General features: G+C 43.4%; 1 protein-coding gene across 3 annotated transcripts in view; it reads right to left on the bottom strand.

Moving 5' to 3' along the window:
- The window catches only part of ARHGEF12 (Rho guanine nucleotide exchange factor 12), a 106048-nt gene that overhangs the window by 55667 nt on the left and 24966 nt on the right, over positions 1-25415 (bottom strand). The window contains exons 1-4 of one of the 3 annotated variants that reach the window (XM_064731887.1): positions 20600-20723; positions 5076-5099; positions 4318-4406; positions 2858-2914 (exon numbers count right to left, since the gene is read on the bottom strand). Coding sequence is in view for 1 of the 3 variants with exons in the window: in XM_064731886.1 (XP_064587956.1) it covers positions 2858-2914; positions 4318-4406; positions 5076-5099 (170 nt within the window). In the remaining 2 variants the exon portion in view is untranslated. Of the gene's footprint in view, positions 1-2857; positions 2915-4317; positions 4407-5075; positions 5100-20497; positions 20550-20599; positions 20724-25415 lie in introns of those variants that run through there. The other 2 variants (XM_064731888.1, XM_064731886.1) reach the window with 2 other exon arrangements.

Here is a 25415-nt window from a genome sequence, read left to right as displayed (position 1 = left end):
CCCGAGACAGGTTTCCATCAAGGCACCCTCCAGAGGTGTTTACAGCTCCTGAAGGAACACTCTCACACCCTCAGCAACGTGACTATCATATTACTTTGCTTTTTTTTTTTTTTTTTTTAAATAAGTGTGTGATTCAAAACTCCAGGGGAAACGAAGAGATCTCACAGAAAGAACAGGACACACCTCCCCAGCTGCACCAGCTTTTCCTAACATGCCTGTGTTGGTTTAAACTCCTCAGGGTTGGTGTTGTTTGGTTATTTTTTAGTGTTTCTTGCTCTGACAGCATCACTTTGTATTCCAGAGGTGGGTTAGGGAGCTGGAGCACAGCCATGAACACCTGGCAGTTTTATTGCAGTGGAATGATAAAGCTGATGGTTCTGGAGGAGTCACTGCATCCAAAATCCCACAGAGGGTTTAGCAGCAGCAATTTGCTGAACAGATTAAAATCAGAAAGTCTCACAGACTGCTTTCAACATGAATGAAATAAAATATTTTAAAAAACAGTAAAGGAAAAGAAAGACAACCTATGGCTGAAGTCTTGGAAATAAGAAGTGCAGCCAGATTCAGCCCAAGTCCAAGGGGCTGAAGATGCTGATAGGATCCAAAAAACAACTTGTGAATCCTTACTGCCTTCTAGATCCTAAGGTCTAAATGCAAATATCTGCAGGACTGGAAGTGGAACAAGTCCCCAGAGCAGGGGGATTTCACAGCCCCAAGAGTGACAGAGCTGGCAAAGCTGAGGGAGCACAGAGGCCCCTCGTGGTGTTGGGACAGCACCAGGATAGGTGGGGATATTCCCATCAAAAACTTGGGGCTGGGAAAATCAGTTTACTGCCCAGGAGTGCAGGGTCACTCCCTCTCTCTGGGACTGAGAATAAGTTCACATCCTTCCACTAATTTAAATTATTCACAGACACATTTTTTCATTTCTGTCAAAAGGAACCGACAGAGAACCCCTACAAACAATGGCTGAGAATATGGCCCAGACTTTCTTACAAGCACAAAACCCTTTGGGAGCTTTGCCTCAGTGCCAGGAGCACCCAGTGACACCTCCACAGGTGCCAAATTTAACATTTTCCAGCCACAAGCTGGGAACTGAAGCAGGATAGAGGGGCAGCTCTGGCTGTTCCTGGGCTGCAGGGCCTTCACAGCATGAGGAAATCCCTGCTCGATGCTGCAGTCAAACCCCTTAAAAACAGCTCCAAACCCTGTCCCTGCTGCTCAAACCCCCAGGAAACCCTGCCTGGGTTAGGAGTGAGTGCCTGAGTGGGTCAAACACCTCAAATACAGCTCCAAACCCTGTCCCTGCTGCTCAAACCCCCAGGAAATCCCTGCCTGGGTTAGGAGTGAATGCCTGAGTGGGTCAAACACCTCAAAGACAGCTCCAAACCCTGTCCCTGCTTCTGCCCAGGGCCTGAGGGCAGCACAGCCACCATGGCCTGGTGGCCCTGCTCACCTGGCACAAGGAACAGATCAGATGGGAAAACCAAAACTCCTGAATAACTAATATGATGAAGCAGAAGCTGTTTATTGTTGACATTATATATATTTTTATAGATTCTACAAACTACTAAGATCACACTTCTTGATGGGTGCCTTTGTTTTGTTTCTCTGCCTCCATTTCTCAGTGGCTGTGACTGATTCCCATGTAGGCGTTCTGGAGTTTTCTCTTACCTAGTTCTTGTGATCTTGGCATGTGGTTTCTTAGTTTTTCTGTTCTTATTTTAGCAGAGTTCATGTTTTAGTAACCTTAATAAATTCCACAGAGAATTCTGACAAAAACAATAGAAAATTCTCTCTGAAACAGTTGAAATTTCTCTCTGAGAAAATTCTGATAAATTTTTTCATCTCTAACTGTGTTACAGACAGTATGGCCGGTGCACACCAAGGCCTAAATTGTTCAAATACAATCACTGGGGCTCAGCCCAGCAGTGACACCTCCATAGGTGTCAAACTGAACATTTTCCAGCTACTAGCTGAGAGCTGAAGCAGGATGGAAGGGCAGCTCTGGCTGTTCCTGGGCTGCAGAACATTTCCACGCTGAGGAAATCCCTGCCTGGGTTAGGAGTGAATGCCTGAGTGGGTCAAACCCCTTAAAGACAGCTCCAAACCCTGTCCCTGCTGCTCACATCCGCAGTAAACCCTGCCTGGGTTAGGAGTGAGTGCCTAAATGGGTCAAAAATAGCTCCAAACTCTGTCCCTGTTTCTCCCAACGGCCTGAGGGCAGCACAGCCACCCTGGCCTGGTTCAGGGCCTGACCTTCAGCCCCTGGAAGAGGAACAGCTCAGATGGACACTGGGGCTCAGCAGTGACACCTCCACAGGTGCCAAACTGAAAAAATAACAATTTTCCAGCCACTAGCACACTACTAGCTGAGAACTGAAGCAGGATGGAAGGGCAGCTCTGGCTGTTCCTGGGCTGCAGAGCATTTCCAGGCTGAGGAAATCCCTGCTGGATGCTGGAGTCAAACACCTTAAAAACAGCTCCAAACCCTGTCCCTGCTGCTCACATCCCCAGTAAACTCTGCCTGGGTTAGGAGTGAATGCCTAAATGGGTCAACACCAGCTCCAAACCCTGTCCCTGCTTGTGCCCAAGGCCTGAGGGCAGCACAGCCACCCTGGCCTGGTGGCCCTGGCACAAGGAGCAGCTCAGGTGGACACTGACACCTCCACAGGTGCCAAACTGAAAAAATAACAATTTTCCAGCCACTAGCACGCTACAAGCTGAGAACTGAAGCAGGATGGAAGGGCAGTCCCTGCTGCAGAGCCAACCATGCAGATCAGGGGAAGGGAGAAGCCTGGGAGTCACAGACAGGAGAAGCAGGAGCTGCCCAGGGGAGGCTGCAGCTTTGGCTTACCATACGTCTCGGATCTACTCTCCTCAGAACTAGACTTTGTCTTCTTGGAGGAGCTATCTGCACGAGAGCAGGAGAAAAGGAGAGAGAGATATAGAAAATATGGAGACCAAACATGAGGAAAAAAAAAAAAAAAACTTCATGAAAAACAACACAGACTCGGATTTCTCGGGTTAAATCGTGCAAAACACAAATAAGATGTGAACAAAACACAGGTGGAACATTTGGAATAAGGGTGAATAATACAGGGAGACACAGGTAACAGCACACAGAATCTGTTACAGGAGCTAGGACACGACCACAGGAGCTCTCTGCAGTAAAACAGATAAAAACCAGTCCAAGCACAAGGCAGTGTTCCCACCCCAGAGTCAATACCCAGCACAGACACAGCAGTTCAGCATCCTCAATTCACCCCTTAAAGAAAAGAAAAGGGTTTTCTGCAGGCTGCACTGCAGAGTTCCCCTATCAAAGCACGGGGTCAGGCAATAGCTCTCAACTCTGGAGTGACTCCCTGCAAATTAAGATTACAGCATTCCTCAGGTTTGTTTCTGGAGAAATTAAATTCCTTCCACAAAATGAGTTCACAGCCTGGGAGCTCCCCCAACCTGAAATAATTTTACATTACCTGTCCCAAAGGACAAAGGAAAAGAAGATGAGCACTAAACCAGTTTTTTCCCCATTAAATGGGCATTTAAAGCCCATTTTCATTTATTTTGTGCACACTAGAATGACTCATGCAGCCAGTGGCAGAAACCATCACCAGGGTGGTTTATAAACATCAGCCTTGTGCACAAAAATCCCCACATCCTACAATGTGTGCTCCACTTCATTCACCTCCCTCAGCCCCAGGGAAAAACCTGAATGCTCAGACAGGAAAAATGCACCTTGCATGGGGCCAGGAGGCTCAGGCAGGAATTCCATGAGCAGGCACTGGGGGAGTGCTCCAGAGAGAACAAAAATCCTGTGTGCACCCTCATCTCCCTCATTAAACTAAAATAAAACCAGGCTAAATCACAGGACAGCAAATCCTTTAAAATGAGATGTTTATCTTCAAATGCTTCACCTTGGGAAGCACAAATTCACTTTGCAAAGGGTAAAGAGGGATCAAAATCGACTCAAGAACAAAAGAAACCCCCCAAAATTAAAACCCCAGCAGGGAAACTCAGCCCTGGCCGGGCCAACCACATCCCAAATTTCAGATTTCACTACACAAGTCCTCACAGCTAATTACAGCCTTTGCCTCCTGACTCTGCTGAAAGTGGAAGTTGTTGTAATTATTTACTGATACACTGATCCAGGTTGATGATGAGGGTGTTTAAAATCAAGCCCACATTCACTTCAATGCCCACACTGCCTTTGCAGAACAACACAGCTCTGAAAACCACATTAAAATCATTTTTAATCGACTTCCCAATGCTTTGTTTATGTTTTTTTTTTTTTTTCCTGGAATTTTGGGATTTTACCTGTGGGGTCGAAGTCGTGGGTGCTGCTGCAGCGTTCAACCTTCTGCTTCTTGTCTGCTGGAGACTCTCTGCTCAGAATGCTGCCGTGTCTGGGGCACAGAAAAGCAAAATATCCTCGCACCAGAGCCCACAGGAGCAGCCTGAGCGCTCGCACAAAGCTCACCCAGCTCTGCCTGCTCGCCAGAAATTCACATTAAAGCGCAAGCATCGAGTTGCCTTTAAAATATTTATTCCCAGGCTGAATTCAGAGGGGAAAATGATCTCCCTTGCAATCTCTGGGAGGGGATCCAAGGCTCCAGGAACAGCCTTGGTAACAGCAAGTGCATTCTCTTTAGCACTCAGCATCAGCCCATGTTTTATCTTAAAAGCCAAATAAATTTAATGGAAAAATCCCACCTGAAAACTTAACCCTCCCAGCAAACTTTAAATATTCCAGCATGCCAAACTTAAAGATTTAGGATCTCCCCAGAAGGGAAGCACCTGTACCCAGTGTCCCTTTCCCTCCCTGAGCATCTCAAAGCTCAGGTAACAAGTCACAGAATGCAAATGCTCACCCCATGCCAAGGGCACCACCAATAAATCTATTTTTGGCACCTTATCCCCATCTGGATATTGATTTCCTCACATCTGTGATGGGCACTACAAGCTGTGTTTGTATATATACATTTTTTTTTAATTTTTAAAAGCATTCCCCCTGCAAAAATGCTGCAGCATAATTTACAATACAGACAAAAAAAAAGCAAATTTCAGGAACTCACCTCGAAGGTTTTTTGAGAGGAAACCTGAAAAGAAAAAGAAAAAAAGAATAATGAACTTTTATTTTTCAATATTAGGTTTTATGTCAACATTAGTGCTTAAATACAAACAGTAATTTTACACTTCTGTGGTACCTTCACAAAAAACAATGGAACTCCATGAACTTGCCATCTTTGAGACAAGTGCAACAAAGTTGAAATTAAATTATCTATTCCAAGTAGTATTATACACAGATAACAAAAGGAATGAATCCAAAGCTGAAGGGAGAACCAAGTATATTTGTATTTTTCACTGAGGAAAACATGGGATTTATGAATCCAGGATTTTTTTTCCCTTGAATTCCTGATGGAACAAGGTGGTGCCATCCACCAAAATTTCTGCTCTCATAAAACAAAATTATTTCCTTCCCAGACTCAAAAGCTCAGCTCCATTCCTACTCCATTTGTGCATTAGATCCTTCACCAGGAAGGCAAAACACACATTTGGAGCTGTGCAAGGCAAGAACAGGTAACTGAAATCACTTTTTGTACTAAATGAAGGCTCTGCAGGTGGTTTATAGCCGATAATTTTCCCCTATATATAAAATAATTATTCTTAATGCATTTTCCCCTGTTTACATACATTTTTCAGGAAGTGCTGGGGTGAGGGATTAAAGGGAAGAAATTCAATCCCACACAACTTGAACACCATAGAGGTGACCAGGGCAAGAAATGACCTTTTAGTTTTACATTTTATTTTATGTTTTTAGTTGCAACACACCAATTTGTTCATGACAAATGGTCCCCAAATCTGGGTTAGAAAAGGACAACAGGAGAAGGACTGGGATTCACCAATTCACTGGGAGTCAAGAAGGAGCAGAAGGGACAGAACCAGAGCACACAGCCTCGAGCTGCACCAAGGGAAATTTAGGTTGGATATCAAGAAAAAGTTTTTAGAGAAAGGGTGATAAAGTTCTGGAATGTTCTGCCTGGGAAGGTGGTGGAGTCCCCATCCCTGGGTGTGTTTAACAAAGCCTGGATGTGGCACTGGGGGCCAGGGCTGAGTTGAGGGGTTGGGGCTGGGTTGGACTCAATGATCTCGAAGGTCTCTTCCAACCTGGTGATTCTGTGATTCTCTAAATTCTGTGAATTCTGTGAATCCTATGAACAGCTCCCAAAGCCAGGCTCAGGGGAAAGGAGGTTGGAGCCAAGGGGGGTTTGGAATTTCTCCCAAATGAGTGAAAGACGAGAGGGAACAGCCTCAGGCAGGGCACAGCAGGAATTTCTCCCTGGAAAGGGTTTTTTTGACACTGGGAGGGTCTGGAGCCCCCATCCCTGCATTTCTGTGATCCTGAGCTGAGCAACGGCCCCATCCCACAACCAAACCACTCTCCCAGAGTTTTCCAGACCATTCCAGCCAAGATTCCAGCACAAAACTGCCCCAAATGCTGCTCCTGTCACCTCCTCCCCTCCATAACTCCACCTGGAGTGGCCCAGGCAGGAAAAGCCCGGCCCTGAAGCTCCAGGAGCTCCCTCCCCATTACCTGAAACCCCTGAGTGGCTGCACAGAGCCAGCCCAAGCCCTCTCTGGGAGCCAGAGCTGTGCCATCAAGGGTGGATACACCCAAAACTGGCCAGCTCCCACACGCCAAGCCCCTGTGCAAACATGCACTAATATGGAACTCCAGAACGAGCATCTGATGACACATTAGGCAAGGGAAATTAAAATGCTGTCTGCCTGTTCCTGAAAATAATTATCCACAGCAAGACACTTGCCATCTCTCAGATAACAGCACTGAATTCAGCTGAACTACAACAGCAGCTTCCAAATTAAGGGGGTAGATAGGGCCTGTGATTGCATAAACAGCAAAAAGTTAATTAATTAAAGGCAAGAAGTGGTAATCCTCCTTCCTCCTGCCCCCAAAAGCTTTATTTTAATCCTAAAAGCCTGGGAAATCCACTCTGATTCAAATGAGAAACATCCTCTCCTCGTTCTGCTGTACCTGCAAAGCCACATCTCTGCAGCATCCCATCCCCCAGTTAGCAACTGCAGGCAGGGAAGGAGGACCCAGTGCAGGACAGACAGCTTGAAGCCCAAAGGAAAGCAAGCAAAAGTCATCTCAGGCCAATCCAACCCTGCCTGAAGCCTGAGCAGCCAGCAGATGCACAGCAATCAAGTGTTTCAATGAAAAGGAGAAAAGAGAAAAAAAAAGAAAAAATGAATCCAGGGAAAGACAGAAAGAGATGTTCAGGATGAATTGCAGCCATTTTTTATCTGATGCATTTGAACTCCTGAGCTGCATAAAACACCACTGGTAAGTGTTTTAATGAAGCATTTTAGTGACAAATTTGATCCTAGAGAGGTTCTTATCAGCACCCGGCAGGGTTTGTGGACAACACAAAGTGAGTTCACTGCTGGACCTCTGGCCTGGTTCAGAGCTCTTTATAATCTGTGAAACACTAATGTCCTATTTTCCAGGCCCAGAAGTTGTGCAAAACCTTTCTGCTTATTATACTGGGCTGGTGATTAATTATTTAGGAAGGAACTTTAAAGTTTTTGTAAACAAAGCAGCGCTGCAAACACCGGAACCTTTTACTGCGCTGTGACGTTACCGGTGAGTGTCCAATTCCTGTGGGGTGGGAGCCAAAATCCCCTGTTCCCAACCCACAGCTGCGCTCACAGGGGTCAGGCTGGGACTGGGGAATCCTCCTGCCTGGGAAGGGTCCCCATTGCAGGGCTGTGTCTGCATTGCAGGGCTGGGACCCCAACCCAGGGCTGGGACCCCAACCCAGGGCTGGGACCCCATTCCAAGCAGAGCTGGAGCCCCTTGGCTCAGCTTCCTGAGGTTCCTTCTGGTCCCAAGCAAGCAGGAATGGAGGCAGGGACAGGATGGGAGCAAAGAAGGTGACAGGGACAAGCTGGGGAGCAGGGATGGACACAGGGACAGGCTGGGGAGCAGGGATAGGACGGTGAGCAAAGAAGGAGGCAGGGAGAGGTTGGGAACAGGGACGGGGGCATGGAGAGGTTGGAAGCAAGGATGGACACAGGGACAGGCTGGGGAGTAAAGAAGGTGGCGGGGACAAGTTGGGAAGAAAAGGATGGATACAGGGACAGGTTGGGAGCAAAGAATGAAGGCAGGGACAGTTGGGAGCAGGATGGACACAGGGACAGAGGGAAACAGGAAGAGGCAGGACAGGATGGGAAGAAAGAAGGAGGACAGGGACAGATGGGAGCAGGGAAGGAGGCAGGGACAGGATGGGAAGCAAAGAAGGAGGAAGGGACAGGCTGGGAGCAGGGATGGACACAGGGAGAGGATGTGGAACAGGGATGGAGGCACAGACACTGTGGGAGCAGGGACAGAAGCAGGGACAAGTTGGGAAGCAAAGAATGAAGGCAGGGACAGGTTGGGAGCAGGGATGGACACAGGGACAGGATGGGGAGCAGGCATAGGTTGGTGAGCAAAGAAGGAGCAGGGACAGTGTGGGAGCAGGGATGGAGCAGGACACGTGGGGAGAGGAAGGACAAGGGACAGGTTGGGAGCAGGGAAGCAGACAGTGGACAAAGAGGGGAAGGAAGGATGGGAACAGGGATGGAGGCAAGGACAGGTTAAAACAAGGGAGGAATGGACAGTTGGGACCAAGAAGGTGCAGGGACAATGTGGGAAGCAGATGGACAGCAGGGAAGGATGGGGAAACAGGATGGAGCAGACACTGTGGGAGCAGGGACGGGGCAGGGAAAGTTGGGAGCAAAGAATGAAGACAGGGACAAGTTGGGAGCAGGGATGGAACAGGGTAGGGGTGGGAGCGGGAATAGGTTGGTGAGCAAAGAAGGAGCAGGGACAGGGTGGGAGCAGGGATGGACAGAGGGAGAGGATGTGGAGCAGGGATGGAGGCAGCAGATGATCCCAGCACAGCCTCTGGGTGCTGCACAACCACCACTCCCCACCCTCTCCTGCCTCACAGGTATTCCCTAAAATCCATGGATGGGCTTTGTCCAGCCAGGCTGAAGGTGAAGCTCTCCAGCCCCCCAAAAATGCCCCTTCCTGCATCTGAAATCATTCCTGGGCACTGAGTTATGAAATCACAGAAGTTTTAGGTGGAAAATTCAGCTGAGCTGAGGCTCCAGCACTGATCCTGGCTGGGAGCACTCAGTACCACATTCCTCCCTTCTCCCACTGCCCTGCACACCCCCTGGAAGCCATTCCTCATTCCCCAAACAAGTAAAAATGGATAAAACCCAATCAAAGATCACAGAGGAGCTCCTGGGAGTTTATCTGTGTTTCACTGCAACTGATCCTCACTTGGAAATCACATTAAATCTGAAAGCAGCCCTGAAAAATCCCCTCGCCGTGCTACAGCACCCAGCACAACATAATTCAAATTAAAATACATTTCACCTCCTACTGTAAACAGCAGCAAGAGCAGGGTGTGGTGAACAGCTGGAGCCTTCATTCCAAACGGAGCTGGCAAGTTTCGGCTCCACGATAAAAACCCTGTAGACATTTTGTCTGATAACTGATGAACATCAGCACATTTTCAAACGAGTTGTTCCACTCTCCCAAACACCAGCACCAATTAAAAGCCAAGGCAGATTTTGTTTTTTTAAAACGCTGGGCCCTGAATAATTTGAGTCATTTAAATGCATCAAATGACTAAAAGTGTGTCTTCTTAGTCATGCTGCATTAGGAAAATCTATTTAAGTGAGGAAAATACACCTACAAGTAGCGACAGCGTGGATTAAACATTGGATTTCAGGTTAGCTCACATATAGGCCTAATAACCACCTTGAAACCAAGCAGAAAAAGGTGATTTTATAACTTAATGTGTCAAAAAAGAGGAGAGCAGGGAGGATTCCCAGCTTCCAGCAGTACAAAGCATTCCATTCCAGCCTGGGAGGATGAAAATATAGCTGACCATAAATAGCACAGCATCCAGATAACCATGTTGGGGGGTGGTTTTTTGTTTTTTTTTTCTTTTTCCCTCCCCTACTAAAATATTACCAGAATTCAAGTATCTGCTATCTCCAAAGCTGATCAAAGAGAAAAATATTTAGATTCAGACAAGGGCCTCAACCTTGGAAATATTTATTCATGTGCCTAACTTTAGTTCCAGGACTGCTCACATGCCTGAAATGAAGCCTGTGTGTGTTTGCAAGGAGAAATTACTCCAAGTTGTGCCCAGATGAGTAAGAAATGTTGTGAAACCCATGCAGAAGAGAACAGCCAAAAAGTGCTTGCTTGACAGAACTAATCTTTAATTAGGAGATGAACAGTTGCAATAGAAGCTGCTTCAGTGCTTTATTAGTTTCATTTAAATAAGATGTTGCTCATTGCAGAAAAACCCTCTGAATGAATTATAAATTTCAAAGGAAAGCAGCCAACACAACTGATCATGCCAAATTCAGGAGGAGAAAGAGTCCAGGGCTGATCATTGATCTTTTTTTAGGGATAAATTTAGAAGGAGAAAAGGAAAACCAAAGGTTTTCTCAAAGTTCCCCAGTAAAAATCCCAAATTCTGGCTTTTTTTAAAATCTCATCCTAATTCAGGATGTTTCCACAACTCATGAAATTAAAGGAGATAAATTAGAAGAAAAGAGAATTTAAATTTAGAAGATAATTTGAGAGAAAGGAAACAAAGTTTCTCAAGTTCCCATAAAATCCAATTTGGCTTTTTAAATTCATCTAAGTCAGATGTTTCCACATCAGCAGCTCGCCACCATCAGCTCCATGGATTTTGGTGAAAAATTATTTTAACTCAGTCAGAATTCCAGAATGGTTTGGGTTGGAAGGACCTCAGAGCTCACCCTGCCATGGCCCTGTCCAGGGACACTGCCAGGGATGGGTGCTCAGGATTTTGGGAATGCTGAGCAGGATTGTTCTCTCCTCTTGCTCACACATCCCCAAACACATCCTGGGAAAACCAAATTCTGTTCCTGGGCGACAGGTAAAAAAATCACTGAGCAATTCCATGACTATTCCTATTCATCCAGCTCCTTTAATACCCATTAAACTTCATTTTCAACACCCTGACTGACCTCACTGACAGCACTCAGAGAAATGATGCATTTTTGGTCTAAATCTAGAAGGTTTTAAATGGAGGAGACAGAATGAAAGAAAAGGAAAAAAAAACAAGGAAAAGGAAAAACAGGGAAAGGGAAAAGGGAAAAGGGAAAAGGGAAAAGGGAAAAGGGAAAAGGGAAAAGGGAAAGGGAAAGGAAAGGAAAAGGGAAAAAGGAAAAGAAAAGGGAAAAGGAAAAAGGGAAAAGGGAAAGGAAAAAAAGAAAAGGGAAAAGGAAAAGGAAAAGGAAAAGGGAAAAGGAAAAGGAAAAGGAAAAGGAAAAGGGAAAAAGAAAAAGGAAAAAGGAAAAGGAAAAGGAAAAGGAAAAGGAAAAGGAAAGGAAAAGGAAAAGGAAAAGGAAAAGGAAAAACAAGGAAAAACAAGGAAAAACAAACAAGGAAAAACAAACAAGGAAAAACAAGGAAAAACAAGGAAAAACAAGGAAAAACAAGGAAAAACAAGGAAAAACAAGGAAAAACAAGGAAAAACAAGGAAAAACAAGGAAAAACAAGGAAAAACAAGGGAAGGGAATCTGTTTCCAGGGTTGTAGAGGCACAGATCCACCAGAGCAGGATTTTAAAAGCCCTGGCCAAGGTTTCAGGGGAGAGGGCAGCACCAACAGGAGCTGGAGGCAGTTTTGTGTCCCAAGGAAAAGTCCTGGGACAGCCCTGACCCAACATCCCCTCCATTCTCCTCAGCACAAACAGCAGATTTCTGCTGGGTCATCTTTGCCACGGATCAAAGCACAGGAGCTCGGGAAAACACTGAGTTTTTTTCCGTAAATTAAAAAAAAAAAAATCCAAACCCAAACCCATTGCATACTGCTGGCAACAGATTGGACAGGAAAAAAATCCAAATGGGATTCCTGGGAGCTGTCAGAGCCCAGGGTTGGATTTTTGGGACTTTCAAGGAGACAGAGCCCAGGGATGGATTTTTGGGATTTTCAAGGAGGCAGAGCCCAGGGATGGATTTTTGGGATCTGCAAGAGGCAGAGCCCAGGGTTGGATTTTTGGGACTTTCAAGGAGGCAGAGCCCAGGGATGGATTTTTGGGACCTGCAGGGAGGCAGAGCCCAGGGATGGATTTTTGGGATCTGCAAGAGGCAGAGAGAAGGAGGTAGAGCCCAGGGATGGATTTTTGGGACATGCAGGGAGGCGAGAGAAGGAGGCAGAGCCCAGGGTGGATTTTTGGGACCTGCAGGGAGGCAGAGCCCAGGGATGGATTTTTGGGACATGCAAGGAGACAGAGCCCAGGGATGGATTTTTGGGATCTGCAAGAGCAGAGCTCAGGGATGGATTTTTGGGGCTTTCAAGGAGGCAGAGCCCAGGTGGATTTTGGGATTTTCAAGGAAGCAGAGCCCAGGGATGGATTTTTGGGATTTTCAAGGAGGCAGAGCCCAGGGATGGATTTTTGGGATTTGCAAGGAGGCAGAGCCCAGGGATGGATTTTTGGGACTTGCAGGGAGGCAGAGCCCAGGGATGGATTTTTGGGACATGCAGGGAGGGAGAGCCCAGGGTTGGATTTCTGGGACCTGCAGGGAGGCAGAGGGAAGGAGGCAGAGCCAGGGATGGATTTTTGGGACCTGCAGGGAGGCAGAGCCCAGGATGGATTTTTGGGATTTTCAAGGAGGCAGAGCTCAGGGATGGATTTTTGGGATCTGCAAGAGGCAGAGAGAAGGAGGCAGAGCCCAGGGATGGATTTTTGGGATCTGCAGGGAGGCAGAGAGAAGGAGACAGAGCCCAGGGATGGATTTTTGGGACCTGCAGGGAGGCAGAAAGAAGGAGGCAGAGCCCAGGGATGGATTTTTGGGATCTGCAAGGAGGCAGAGCCCAGGGATGGATTTTTGGGACATGCAGGGAGGCAGAGCCCAGGGATGGATTTTTGGGACTTTCAAGGAGGCAGAGCCCAGGGTTGGATTTTTGGGATTTTCAAGGAGGCAGAGCCCAGGGATGGATTTTTGGGACATGCAAGGAGGCAGAGCCCAGGGATGGATTTTTGGGACCTGCAGGGAGGCAGAGCCCAGGGATGGATTTTTGGGACCTGCAAGGAGGCAGAGCCCAGGGATGGATTTTTGGGACCTGCAGGGAGGCAGAGCCCAGGGATGGATTTTTGGGATATGCAGGGAGGCAGAGAGAAGGAGGCAGAGCCCAGGGATGGATTTTTGGGATCTGCAGGGAGGCAGAGCCCAGGGATGGATTTTTGGAATCTGCAAGGAGCAGAGCCCAGAGTTGGATTTTTGGGACTTGCAGGAGGGAGAGCCCAGGATGGATTTTGGATTTTCAAGGAAGCAGAGCCCAGGGATGGATTTTTGGGACCTGGCAGGGAGGCAGAGCTCAGGGATGGATTTTTGGGACCTGCAGGGAGGCAGAGCCCAGGGATGGATTTTTGGGACATGCAAGGAGGCAGAGCCCAGGGATGGATTTTTGGGATCTGCAGGGAGGCAGAGCTCAGGGAGGCACTGCGAGCTCTGGGTTATTTCTGTGGGAGTCCAGGCCGCACAGCTGCCACAGTGACTCACGGAGGAATCCTCCCTGGCATTGTTGACCTTGCACTGCTGACAGCTCATGGACAGGAGCGCAGCCTCCAGAAAAGAACATGGGAAATGCAGGGAAGGGATTGGAGAGCCCACAGAGCCAACACCTTCAGTGCAAACCCCCCTGAACACCCCCAGTAAAACATCAGCAAATGCCTCCCACTCGATATTCCATCATTTTTCAGCCACTAATATCTCCAGCCATAACCAGAATATGCCATTCCATTTTCCTGTGCGGAGAGAAAATGCAGAGTAGCCAGCAGAGCCCATCAGCATATTCCTGATGGATCAGGGGATGGATCAATGCAAGGGACTGGTGCCATGGCAACCAACGTGCTGAGCAAAACACTTCAACTGGGTTAAGATGAATTTGATAAAAAAACAAAGTCTGGAAGGCTGGCAAGTTCCATCTGTAAGATGGGGAGGGTCAGGGCACCAAGAGGGAGGTGTTTCTAAGGAGAATTTCACTGGTGCCTTCCCAGCTTCCTCTTGGAGCTTTAAAAAAATTAAATATCTATATAAAAAAATTAAATATATATGTATAATATATATATAAATTAAATATATATATAATAACTGTATGTCTACATAAAAACAAATTATCTATATAAAAATGAAATATCTATATATTATATCTATATAAAAATGAAATATCTATATGTAAATACCTATATTTTTAAAATGAAATATCTATATATAATATCTCTATATATCTATATAAAAATGAAATATCTATATGTAAATACCTATATTTTATTTAATATATAAATATATCTATATAAAAATGAATATCTATATTATACTATATTAATAAATAATGAAATATCTATATATTATAAAAAATTTATAATATATATATCTGTATCTATAAGTATCTCTCATTCTTGTGGTTGAAGGATTCATCAAAAGGGGTGAAAAGAAGGGAAGGAGAATTCCAGGGAAGGAGAATTCCACAGGGAAAGAGAATTCCACTGGTCCTTTGCCTTCACAGGATGCTTCCTCTTGGAGCTTTAAATAAATTATATATCTATATAAAAAATGAAATATCCATGTATTATATATATAGATATTAAATATCTATATATATATATCTATATTTTAAAAAATTAAATATCTATATATAATATATAGATATATATGAAAATTAAACATCTATATATTAATATATAAATATCTATCTATAAATATATCTTGTGGTTGAGGGATTCATCAAGAGGGATGAAGAGAAGGGAAGGAGAATTCCAGGGAAGGAGAATTCCACTGGTGCCTTCACAGCTTCCTCTTTCAGCTTTAAAAAAATTAAATATCTATATACAAATTTCTCTCTGATTCTTGTGGTTGAGGGCTTCAACAAGAGGAGTGAAGAGAAAGGTGGCGGCATGAGAAGGGAGCAAGAAAACAGGGAAAAGAAACCAGCTTAGAATAATGAAAGAAAACCAGAATGCAAAGATGAATCTTCTCCATAAAACAAACAGCAGGAATTTGGAGATTTGCCTCCACACGTGGAATTTCCTGATGACACAGGAATGCATCATCACTCTGTGGCCTGTAAAAAGGACAAGCAGGCTACTCGGGGTTTACTACAGCCAGCTGTAGCTCCTTGCTCAGCGCCCTTCCCTGCAAAGCCCTGAGGTGGGAAGGCTTTCAGCCCCTCACAAAAGGAAGAAGAAAAAGCATCTCCAGAGAAGCTCCATCCACAGCTCAGCCATTCACCCCCAGCCCAAGCAAGTGCCTCAGCTATTTTTCCATGACACAAGCACTTGGATTTTTCCAGGAGCTGATGTCAGGGCTTTTCATGGAGAAAGAGCTGCATTTACAGGGCAGGCAGGGAAGGAGGGCTTCCCCAGCTCCAGCTCAATGTGCCCTTTGTGCTGCTCCGCTGCTCGGGCCAGCGCCCTGCGAGAACTTGGAGTGCCCAAGGAACTCTCCAAAGGGGAGGGCTCGGGGACATTTCCAGCAGCCAGAGCTGTTCTGCCACTCCTGACTGATTTCCAAGGCTCAGGAGCAGCAGCAGCAGCTTTCCCTCTGCAGGCCCTCAAGTTGTCACACAAGGCCATTGATTGTTGGAGATCCCTACAAGGCGCTGAAAACTGGGGAGGGGGCACTGGAGGGAACATAAATAAACCAGGCTGCTCGTGTTTCCTTAATGCTGCCTTCAGATCCTGCCTAAAAGCAAGATTTGAGTAATAAGGGGAAGGTTTGGCCACTGAATGTAGCTCAGAGCAAGCACAAAACCCGCTCAGAAATTGGTGGGGAATGGAGGCTGCCAAATCCCAGGTGATTTCCTACTGGTTCCCCAACAAATTACTGAATCTCTGTTTTCACCTCTGGGAGAGAAAAAAACTGACAGCTTCAAAATGCAAACTATTAAACACCACAAATGCTGAAAGAGGCCAAGTGTGTTTCTAAAAGGCATCCAGAAAAATTTATCATGACAAAAATTTGCACAAAACGAGCCCCCACCATCATGAAAAGAAACATTCAGGATTTGTTCCTCTCCAAGCTTTGACTGCATGACTCATTTAATACAAGTGACCAGGTACAGGAGAAAGGTCAAGCTTGTGATTTCACAAGTTATGACCCAATTTTCTCACTCATTTATTTATTTTGAAGTAGGCCATAGACAAATATTCCCAGGCCTAGAGAGCTCAAGCTTCCCTGTAACAAGAAAAAGCTGAAATATGTGGTTTGGCCATATTTCAGAGCCCCAAAATATCCAATTTAATATAATAATTATTTTTTCACACCATCTCATAAATACATTTTCACGCCATCTTTGCATCCTGAGCTTTTGCTATTTGGAAGGAGGGAAGGAAGAGGGGTAGAACACGTTTGTTGTGATTCATTCCTCCAGCTTTCACTTCTGAAAAATCCTTTTAAACCCCTTCGCCCAGAGCCTGAAAGAATCCAATCCAGCACTGGCGTTTCTTGCACAGACAGGGCGTGGAGTCCAAATTAACCTGCCCTCCCTAAACTGCAGCTAATTACAGGGAAATGAAATGTTTGCTTTGCTTGCCAATAATTGCAGAACGCAGAGCTGGCTCGGTGGCGGCTCCTCCTCCACAACAGCTTCCCAGTGAACTGCCCCAAAAAATAAAGGAATAAACCAATTTTCTTTTCCTAAACAGAGCAGAGAGACCCAAAGCTGGGAGTGCCATGGGGTTTGCTTTGCTTTCACCTGACACACACACACACACCCAGGGCTGGGATCACTTTTGCATTTCATTAGGCACCAAGCCTAGTTCCTTATTAATGCCATACCCAGCTTGTGGTTGTTATGAACCAGCAACGAGCCTGGTGTGGAAACAGCCCTTAAAAACAGCAAAAGACAGCAATTAGAAAGGGAGGAGAAAAAAAAAAAAAAAAAAAGCCCATCCCCAACACAGAGCGCACGTAATACAACTGGAAATGTAGCTTTCAAAATAGCATAATGCTGCCTCCAATTAGGCAGCTTGAAGTTTTGCAAATATATGTACAAGGTTCAGAGGCACAGAGGAGTATTTGGCCCAGAGTTCACATTTCTGGGGAGTGAGTGCAGTTCCCTGGCACAGGAACACCACACCTCCATGGCTTGGAAGTACTGAGAGCGTACTAAAGGACCTGCAGCAAGATAAATAAATAATAATAAATTTATTTTCAAAGAATAAGATGGATAAATAGTAATAAATTTAATATTCCTCCTGTGTGTCTTTCAAAAGATATTTTAAAGAAGTGACAAGGCCAAGCTGTTGTGCTCCTCAGTATTGTCAGCTTTGCCTGGTTTAATGTGGCCATCAAGGTGAGCAGAGGAAAGGTTGGTTGGGAGAATTTGGATTGTCCAGGCTAGAGAAGAATTGGGATTCTTCAAAATTGAGATTATTCAGTATGCACGAGAACTGGGATTCTTCAAAACTGGGAAAGGCTGGGAGAACTGGAATTGTCCAGGCTAGAGAAGAACTGGGATTCTTCAAAATTGGGAATGGCTGGGAGAACTGGGATTGTCCAGCCTGGAGAAGAATCAGGATTCTTCAAAACTGGGAAAGGCTGGGAGAATTTGGATTGTCCAGCCTAGAAAAGAATTGGGATTCTTCAAAACTGGGAAAGGCTGGGAGAATTGGGGATCTTCGAAACTGGGAAAGGCTGGGAGGACTGGGATTGTCCAGCCTGCAGAAGAATTGGGATTCTTCAAAATTGAGAAAGGCTGAGAGAACTGAGATTATTCGGTCTGCATGAGAATTGGGATTCTTGAAAATTGGGAGAGGCTGGGAGAATTTGGATTGTCCAGCCTGGAAATGAACTGGATTCTTCAAAATTGGGAAAGGCTGGGGGAACTTGGATGGTCCAGCCTGGCCTTGAGGTGACCTCGTTGTGGCCTTCCAGGAGCTGAAGGAAACATGGAGAGACCCTTCCAAGGGCTGGGGAAACAGGGTGAGGGGCAATGGCTCCAAACGGACAGAGAGCAGGGTTAGGGTGGACATTGGGCAGGAATTGTTCCCTGGGAGGGTGGGCAGGCCCTGGCACAGGTGCCCAGAGCAGCTGTGGTGGATCCTGGCAGTGCCCAAAGCCAGGTTGGAGCACCTGGGACAATGGGAGTTGTCCCTGCCCATGGGATGGAGTGACCTTTAAGGTCCCTTCCAACCCAAACCACCCTGGGATTCTGGGATTTCCCCTGACAACATCAGCAGCACCTTTCTCCCCGTTTCTTATCAAATAAAATTAAAATTTTAGACAGTCTATGCAACTCAAAAGGAAGGAGCAAACTAACAAACTTAAGAACACACCACAGCACCTTTCCCCATGGATTTACACTTTCCAGAGGCATTATCAGTTTCTCTGCCCCACTGCACACCCCAAAACTTTCATTAAGTGACTCCTTTGACAAACGAGGTCAGCACGCACTTTGCCTTAATTGAAATTTCCCTTCAGCCCTCGTTGGGCTGTTTTAGAGGTTCACGTGCCTTTACTGCTCTGGAAATGTAAACCAAGCCTGGCCTGCTCATCAGGAGCAGCAGTTTATGAGTTCAAAGCTGAGCAGACACAACCCAAAAGCATTTCCAGCCCTGCCTTCCCTTCTCCCACTCAGGGATGAACCTTTGGCCAAATTACACCCATTCTGCATGGGATGTGCCGACAACATCCACCCCTCTGACCTCTGCAGAGCTTCTAAATATTTCCCAGCTGCCATAAACTAATTTACAGTTAATAGGTCTAAAACCACCCAAAGGCAAAGTGCTCCCAGTGGCTTCATTTACACCGAGGGAAAAATTGGATCCACAACTTTACAGAGAATCAAGAAATCATGACCATAGTGTTGCTTAACCTGTACAGTGTATTTTTAGCTCTCAGTCCTTCACAGCTAATTCTGCTCGAGTTTTACTCCTGTAGATACAAACACCAAGGGCAACCAAACTATCTGAGCCTAAATTCCAAGTATGCAACTAAATGAGCATTTCACCTTGCTGGCTTGCACACCTCCCAGCAGGGTTTGTGTCCCAGCATTAACTCAGATTTTAGAAACATCCATGGAAAGTTTCTCCACCATACATTGCAGTTTCCCGAAACAGAAAAAGTGATGTCAGCTGAGCTATAAAGAGATTAGCAGTGCTGTATAGTGGAGTTGGAGCTATCTCAGTTGTTTAAGAAAAAATAAAGAGGCTTCTGGGACATGCAAACCTATTATTTCTGCCATAAAACACAAGAGGAAAGATGCACATAGCACACATTGCATGAGGAGGGAAAAAATGTACACAGGCATTTGTGGCATGCTTTGCTCCTTCCCATTTCATCTCCCCTCCATCTAAACTACAGCAAAAATCCAGAAATACCGACTGGGAACGAGTGGAGCAGAACACAGGATTAGGATTTCTCAGCAACATCAAGCCCTGGTTTTTCCACTGTAAAATGGAAGATAAAAATCCAGGAGTGAAGCTCTTTGTAAAATGGCTCAAGATCCTGAGAACAGCCCATGAGTCAAACCCAGAGCTATTAATAGGCCTCTGGACGTGTTTGTATTAGTATTTGCCTCTTGGGACTTGTAAAATAAATAAAAATACAAGAGAGAGAAAAAAAAAAAAATCCAAACAAATATTTAGTCAGGAAAGCTCCCAGCTGCTAAAAGATGACTGCAGCAAAATTCTCAAAAATATGTGGAAGGGGTTTGGAGATAACCAAGGCAGCAGATTGGAGCTGCTCCCCCACTGGGTTCAGTGACACCTCCAGCTCTTGGTGCCTCCCCCTCATCATGCAGCATGATGACAACTGCCAGCCCTCTCTGGCTGTATTTATATTTATATTTTAGAAAAACAACAAATCCCCTCAGCATCTCAAAGCCTTTCTACATCACAATCTGATATATTAGAACAAAACACTGCGTTTTCTCTCAGTGCTGATGGCTGTCACTGTATCAACACTGCCTCAAATCTGTCCGCACCACCACTGGGACTGATACATTTGTTTAAATTTTAGATCACTTTACAATAGAATAATAAAACACAAATAGAACAGTGAAAAATGTATTCAGGAAAAATAAACCCCACCCAGAACACTCAGAGATGGTTGCTTGAGCACCAGCAGCTAATTTAACATCAACATGCATAAAATATCAACTTATCAAAAATCACATTCCCTGTGGCTGGTGAGGAGGCTCTGGTATGGAATTACTGGGAAATGGAAAGAAGGGAGAGCTGCCAGCATCTACATCCCAAGCATCTTTCCAGGCTGTCAGAACCTTTGTTCTTCAGCTCAGCCACCAAGACACAGATTTCCACAGCAAACACATGAAACTGGCCATTTTCACAGCAAAACCACAAAGGAGTAACTCAGGTTTCATACAGCAGCTATTAAAAGATGAAAGAAGAAAAAAATAAAAAGAGACAAACCTCCCCTCCCAGTAGAAATTAAAGGAAAATTTCTTTTTCTCTGCTCTGCACGCAAGGCAGGTACTCGTGGCTCGGGGAACGGGAACAAAGGCTCAGCGTTACCTGTTCCACACGCCAGAGGCAGCTGAGCGGGCACATCCCAAGGGGCCATGGCAGGCACGGCTCCGATCCCAAACCCTCCCGTGCCGGAGCCGCCCGGGCTCGGGATGCCGGGGAGGAACCGCGGAGCGCTCACGGACCGCGGGGGGAGGCAGCGAACTCCTCCTCTCCTGTCCCACCGCCTCCGCCCAGCCGGGGCTGCTCGTGGGCACAGCGGCGCGGCTGGGAAATAGTGATCTCTATTGCTGTATCTGGGAAGATGTTGGCTTTTTGTGAGCATCTATATGTGTGCATATAAATGTATATTTTATATATATATAATATATACATGTATATGTATATATATTATGTATGTATTATATATACATATATATTATATACAATAATTACATATTATATACACATATATACACATATATACACATATATATATACACACATACATACATATATACATATATATACATATATGTATATATACGTGTGTATATATGTATGTATATATACATGTATGTATATATGTGTATATATGTATATATATGTGTATATATGTGTATATATATGTATATATATGTGTATATATATGTGTATATATATGTATATATGTGTATATATGTATATATGTGTATATATATGTATATATGTGTATATATGTGTATATATGTATATATGTGTATATATATGTATATGTGTATATATATGTATATATGTGTATATATATGTATATATGTGTATATATATGTATATATGTGTATATATATGTATATATATGTGTATATGTGTATACGTGTGCATACATGTGTATATATACTATATAATTATTATATACACATACATATGTATATTTAATACAAACATAATATGTACACATAATATGTACACATAATATATAAACATAATATATGTACAAATATATATTATGTAAATATATAATATATTTATAACATATATAATTATATAAATATAATATATTAATATGTTGCCTATTTAATATATTTTATATATTTATTTTATATATAAATTTTATATGTATTTTATATACATTAAAATAGATTTTAAAATATTTTATATATTGTTATTTAATATTTCTAATTAATATTTAACCTAACCCTCTCTTCTCCCACCTCCTCCCCCCAGGCAGCAGCAGCAAGGGCAGCCCAGAGCAACAGAGAGCTGAGCCAGCAAAATTCAGCATTTCCAGCTGTTCTGGGGGCTGAAAAATATTTATCTATATTTCTATATTTGTGGATATGTTTGTTTTGTGTGCATCTATATGCATGCATATAAATGTGTGCATATATATATATATATATAAAATATTAAATATATCTGTAAATATATATTATATAAAATACATAAATAAATATTATATATAGACTATGCAATAGTCTATTACATATAGAGTATAGATAGATATATAGATATATATAGATATATATAGATATATATAGATATATATACATATATATATAGATATATACATATATACATATATACATATATATACATATATATACACATATATAGATATATATGTATATATAATTTTATATAAAATATGCATTGATAAATATAAAATAGTAAATATAAATAATATATAATATTATAGATATTCTTATCTAACACTAGTTATGGAGTAAATTGTTTTGACTTATCAGCCAATCACAACCAAGCTGTGTCGAGCCTCTAGAAAGAGTCACAAGTTTTTCTTTAATATCTTTCAGCCTTCCGTCTGTATCCTTTCAGTATTCTTTAGTATAGTCTAGTAGAGTATTCTTTTATATATTATAGATCATAAAATTAAGGAAAATTAAGTGTTTCTAAGCCATCACCAAGGTTGCAAAAATAATAAATTAGCCTTCTAATTTTGTCCTATGTGCCAACACCAGCGTGCCCCTCTCTGCCGGGCACAGGGGCAAACCCAGCGCTCCGACCAGGAGGATTTTGGAGCGGGGCAGCCCCAGGGAAGGGCTGCAGGGTGAAGGGGCCGTTTGCTTTTTCTGCCCCAATAAGCTAATGAAGTTTGGGAGCGGTGCTGGCGGGACAGAAATTTCTTCACGCTCCACTGTCTGTTTGTGTTTGATTCATGTAAATCTTCCCAGGGCCCAGCACGCCCCGGGCTCCAGCTCTCCATTCACCAGCCAAAGTGCCACGTACAGACTGAGCAGGGCAAAACCAAGAGCTCTATTTTAGTCCTTGCCATAAACCCCAGAGAACTCCACCAAACTCGTTTCTGGTGAGTTGATTCGAATTACGCTCCTCCTCATGAAATTCTGCTCCTTTTTTTTTTTTCCCCTTCCCCAAATTAAAAAATGAAACTGCAGCAAACCACTTTAATATATTAATAAGAGTTATCTTCTTTTTAGATCATTTTTCTTTTTAGATCATTTTTCTTTTTAGATCATTTTCTTCTCAGATCATTTTCTTTTCAGATCATTTTCTTTTCAGATTTCCTCAGTTCTCATGACCAAATTTTTCAGCCTGTCCAAAGGATGCTGGTACCAAACATCATGTCCAAGCCACAACTTCAGCAAGGCTGCAATTACCCAAAAGACAGGAAGCCAAAGAAATCAACTCCTACCCTTCCATCTCCCTGCTCCATGCAATCATTTCCCAGCCAGAACTTGTATTTTCCATGCTTCTCCCTTTCCCAGTGGCATGCATTATCATTTTTGAAATAGCACAGGGCTCCGTCTCATTGGTTCCTATTTTGAAACGTTTGCCCAGCTCCTCAATTTTCTAGGAATTTCACGAATCAGAAAATGTCAGCTGTCCAGAAGAAAATGGGAACCAGAGGGAAGGAGAAAGCCAGGCCAGGATCAGCTCAGATGCTCACAGGAATATTCCAAACACAATCCTTGGGAAGGGAAAAAAATGATCAATATTGGGGGTTTTAACCAGTGTGGAATCACAGAGTTAATGAAACCGGGGAAAAGGGGCTGAAAATCCCAGTTTGTTATTCATGCCTGAGTGAGAATCACATGCACCAAACAGCCTCTGCTGAGGGTGTCAAAACAGAAGTATTTTTAAACTTGGGTTACAGTCTAAAATCAAACATTTCCACATTTTTCTCCCCAATGCTCCTCATCATCAAGTGAAACACAGATGGGGCAATCTGACAGACCAATAAACCTTAATTTACTAAAGGATATTTTGATTAAAACATTGATATTTCCTATTTCCTTCACTGCACAGAGCAAATGCACATTTCCCAGCTGCCTGCCTCAGTTTACCCTTACCACCAATTTAAGGTTGCAGGTTGCTTTACAATCATAAAAAGACATAAAACATTCATGTATTATTTTATATATTATATCTATTTATTCATGTCTTGTATATCTAAAACACAAAGATATATAAATATACATATATACATATAAATATATATATAAATATATATATAAATATAAATATATATATATATATATATATATAATATCCTTGCAGAAACCCCCATCCATTTTAAATTTTCGTGCAAAATATTTAACTTGAAGTCATTAAAGTCACTGAGGAGGAACCAGGAATACAAAAGGAATAAGTTTCAAGGCTTTTAACTCACAAGGGACATTTTCAATTCCCTCAAACATAACAATTCTGTTGCTGGCGTGAGCAACTTGGGAAAATAAATGCATTTGTGCCATAAAACAAGCTTAAAAGGGTCAGAAATGAATATTGCAGCTTCTGGTTTTTTTACAAAGAACTCAGACTTTGAAGAATCCAAATGAAATTTCAGTCCATCAGGAAAAACATTTAATATTTTAAAAAAAGGACTTTAGGGCACAGCCATGTAAGACTTGTGTTGTCTTACATGACTGTGTAATTTTTTAACTTTAAAAAATGAGAGGATTAATTTTTATTTCTATTTTATCAACAGTTTTTGGGAGAAAGCAACACAATACATCCTTTTCAAGTGCAAAGCAACCCAGCTGCCAGGAAACAGTGGAAAAACACGAAAAAAATCAGGAATGGAAGCTTCTATCTTGCTTCCTACTCTGATTTCCCAGATTTCCTTCCCCCAGCACGCTCAGTCACAGGACATCATAAAAAAACAATTTGGAGGAGGGGAAAAAAATGACCATAAAAAGCAAAAAAAAAGTCTGATGCAATCAGGTTTTTTAGGAGAAATTAAGTGATAGCCAAGAAATGGCGAGGACTGGAAATGGAATATCAGTGTTTTAAATCCACAGGGATTTCTACAGTGCTGGACAACAGCAGGGAAGGAAGATAAGGAAAAATATGGAAAAAAATACATAATTATAAAAGAAATCTCTCCTAAGAACATGGGGAAGGTGGAGTAGGAATAAGTAGTGATTTAGAGACTTGTCTTGGCCTATTTAAAGAATAATAAAAGTAATGAAAATTAAGTGTTTCTAAAGCATGACACGAGTTCCAAGCCTCAATATCCCAAAATTTCCCAATCTCTGTGCTCCATCCTCTTTACAAGGAACAGCAATTCCGGTCCCCAATATTGATTATTGATTATCTATTTATATTGATTAAGAAATATTTATATTGATTAAGGAATTCTCTCCTGTTTGCAAAGCTCCTCCACTCATTCAATCCCAGCTCTGTGCAGCTCAGGCTGGGCTATGGTAACAAATCTATTTAGAGAGCTGTCTTTGCCTATTTAGAGTAAAGAATAATAAAATAATGAAAATTAAGTGCTTCTAAAACATTTCCAGGCCTGAATATCCCAGAATTCTGCAATCTCTGTGCAAGGAACAGCAATTTTGATCCCCAGTATTTTGTATTAATTAAGGAATTCTCTCCTCTTTGCAAAGCTCCTCCACTCATTCAATCCCAGCTCTGTGCAGCTCAG

Source organism: Zonotrichia leucophrys, chromosome 24 (assembly GCF_028769735.1).
Source record: "Zonotrichia leucophrys gambelii isolate GWCS_2022_RI chromosome 24, RI_Zleu_2.0, whole genome shotgun sequence".
Lineage (NCBI taxonomy): Eukaryota > Metazoa > Chordata > Aves > Passeriformes > Passerellidae > Zonotrichia > Zonotrichia leucophrys.
This window is presented reverse-complemented; position numbering and strand designations above follow the sequence as displayed.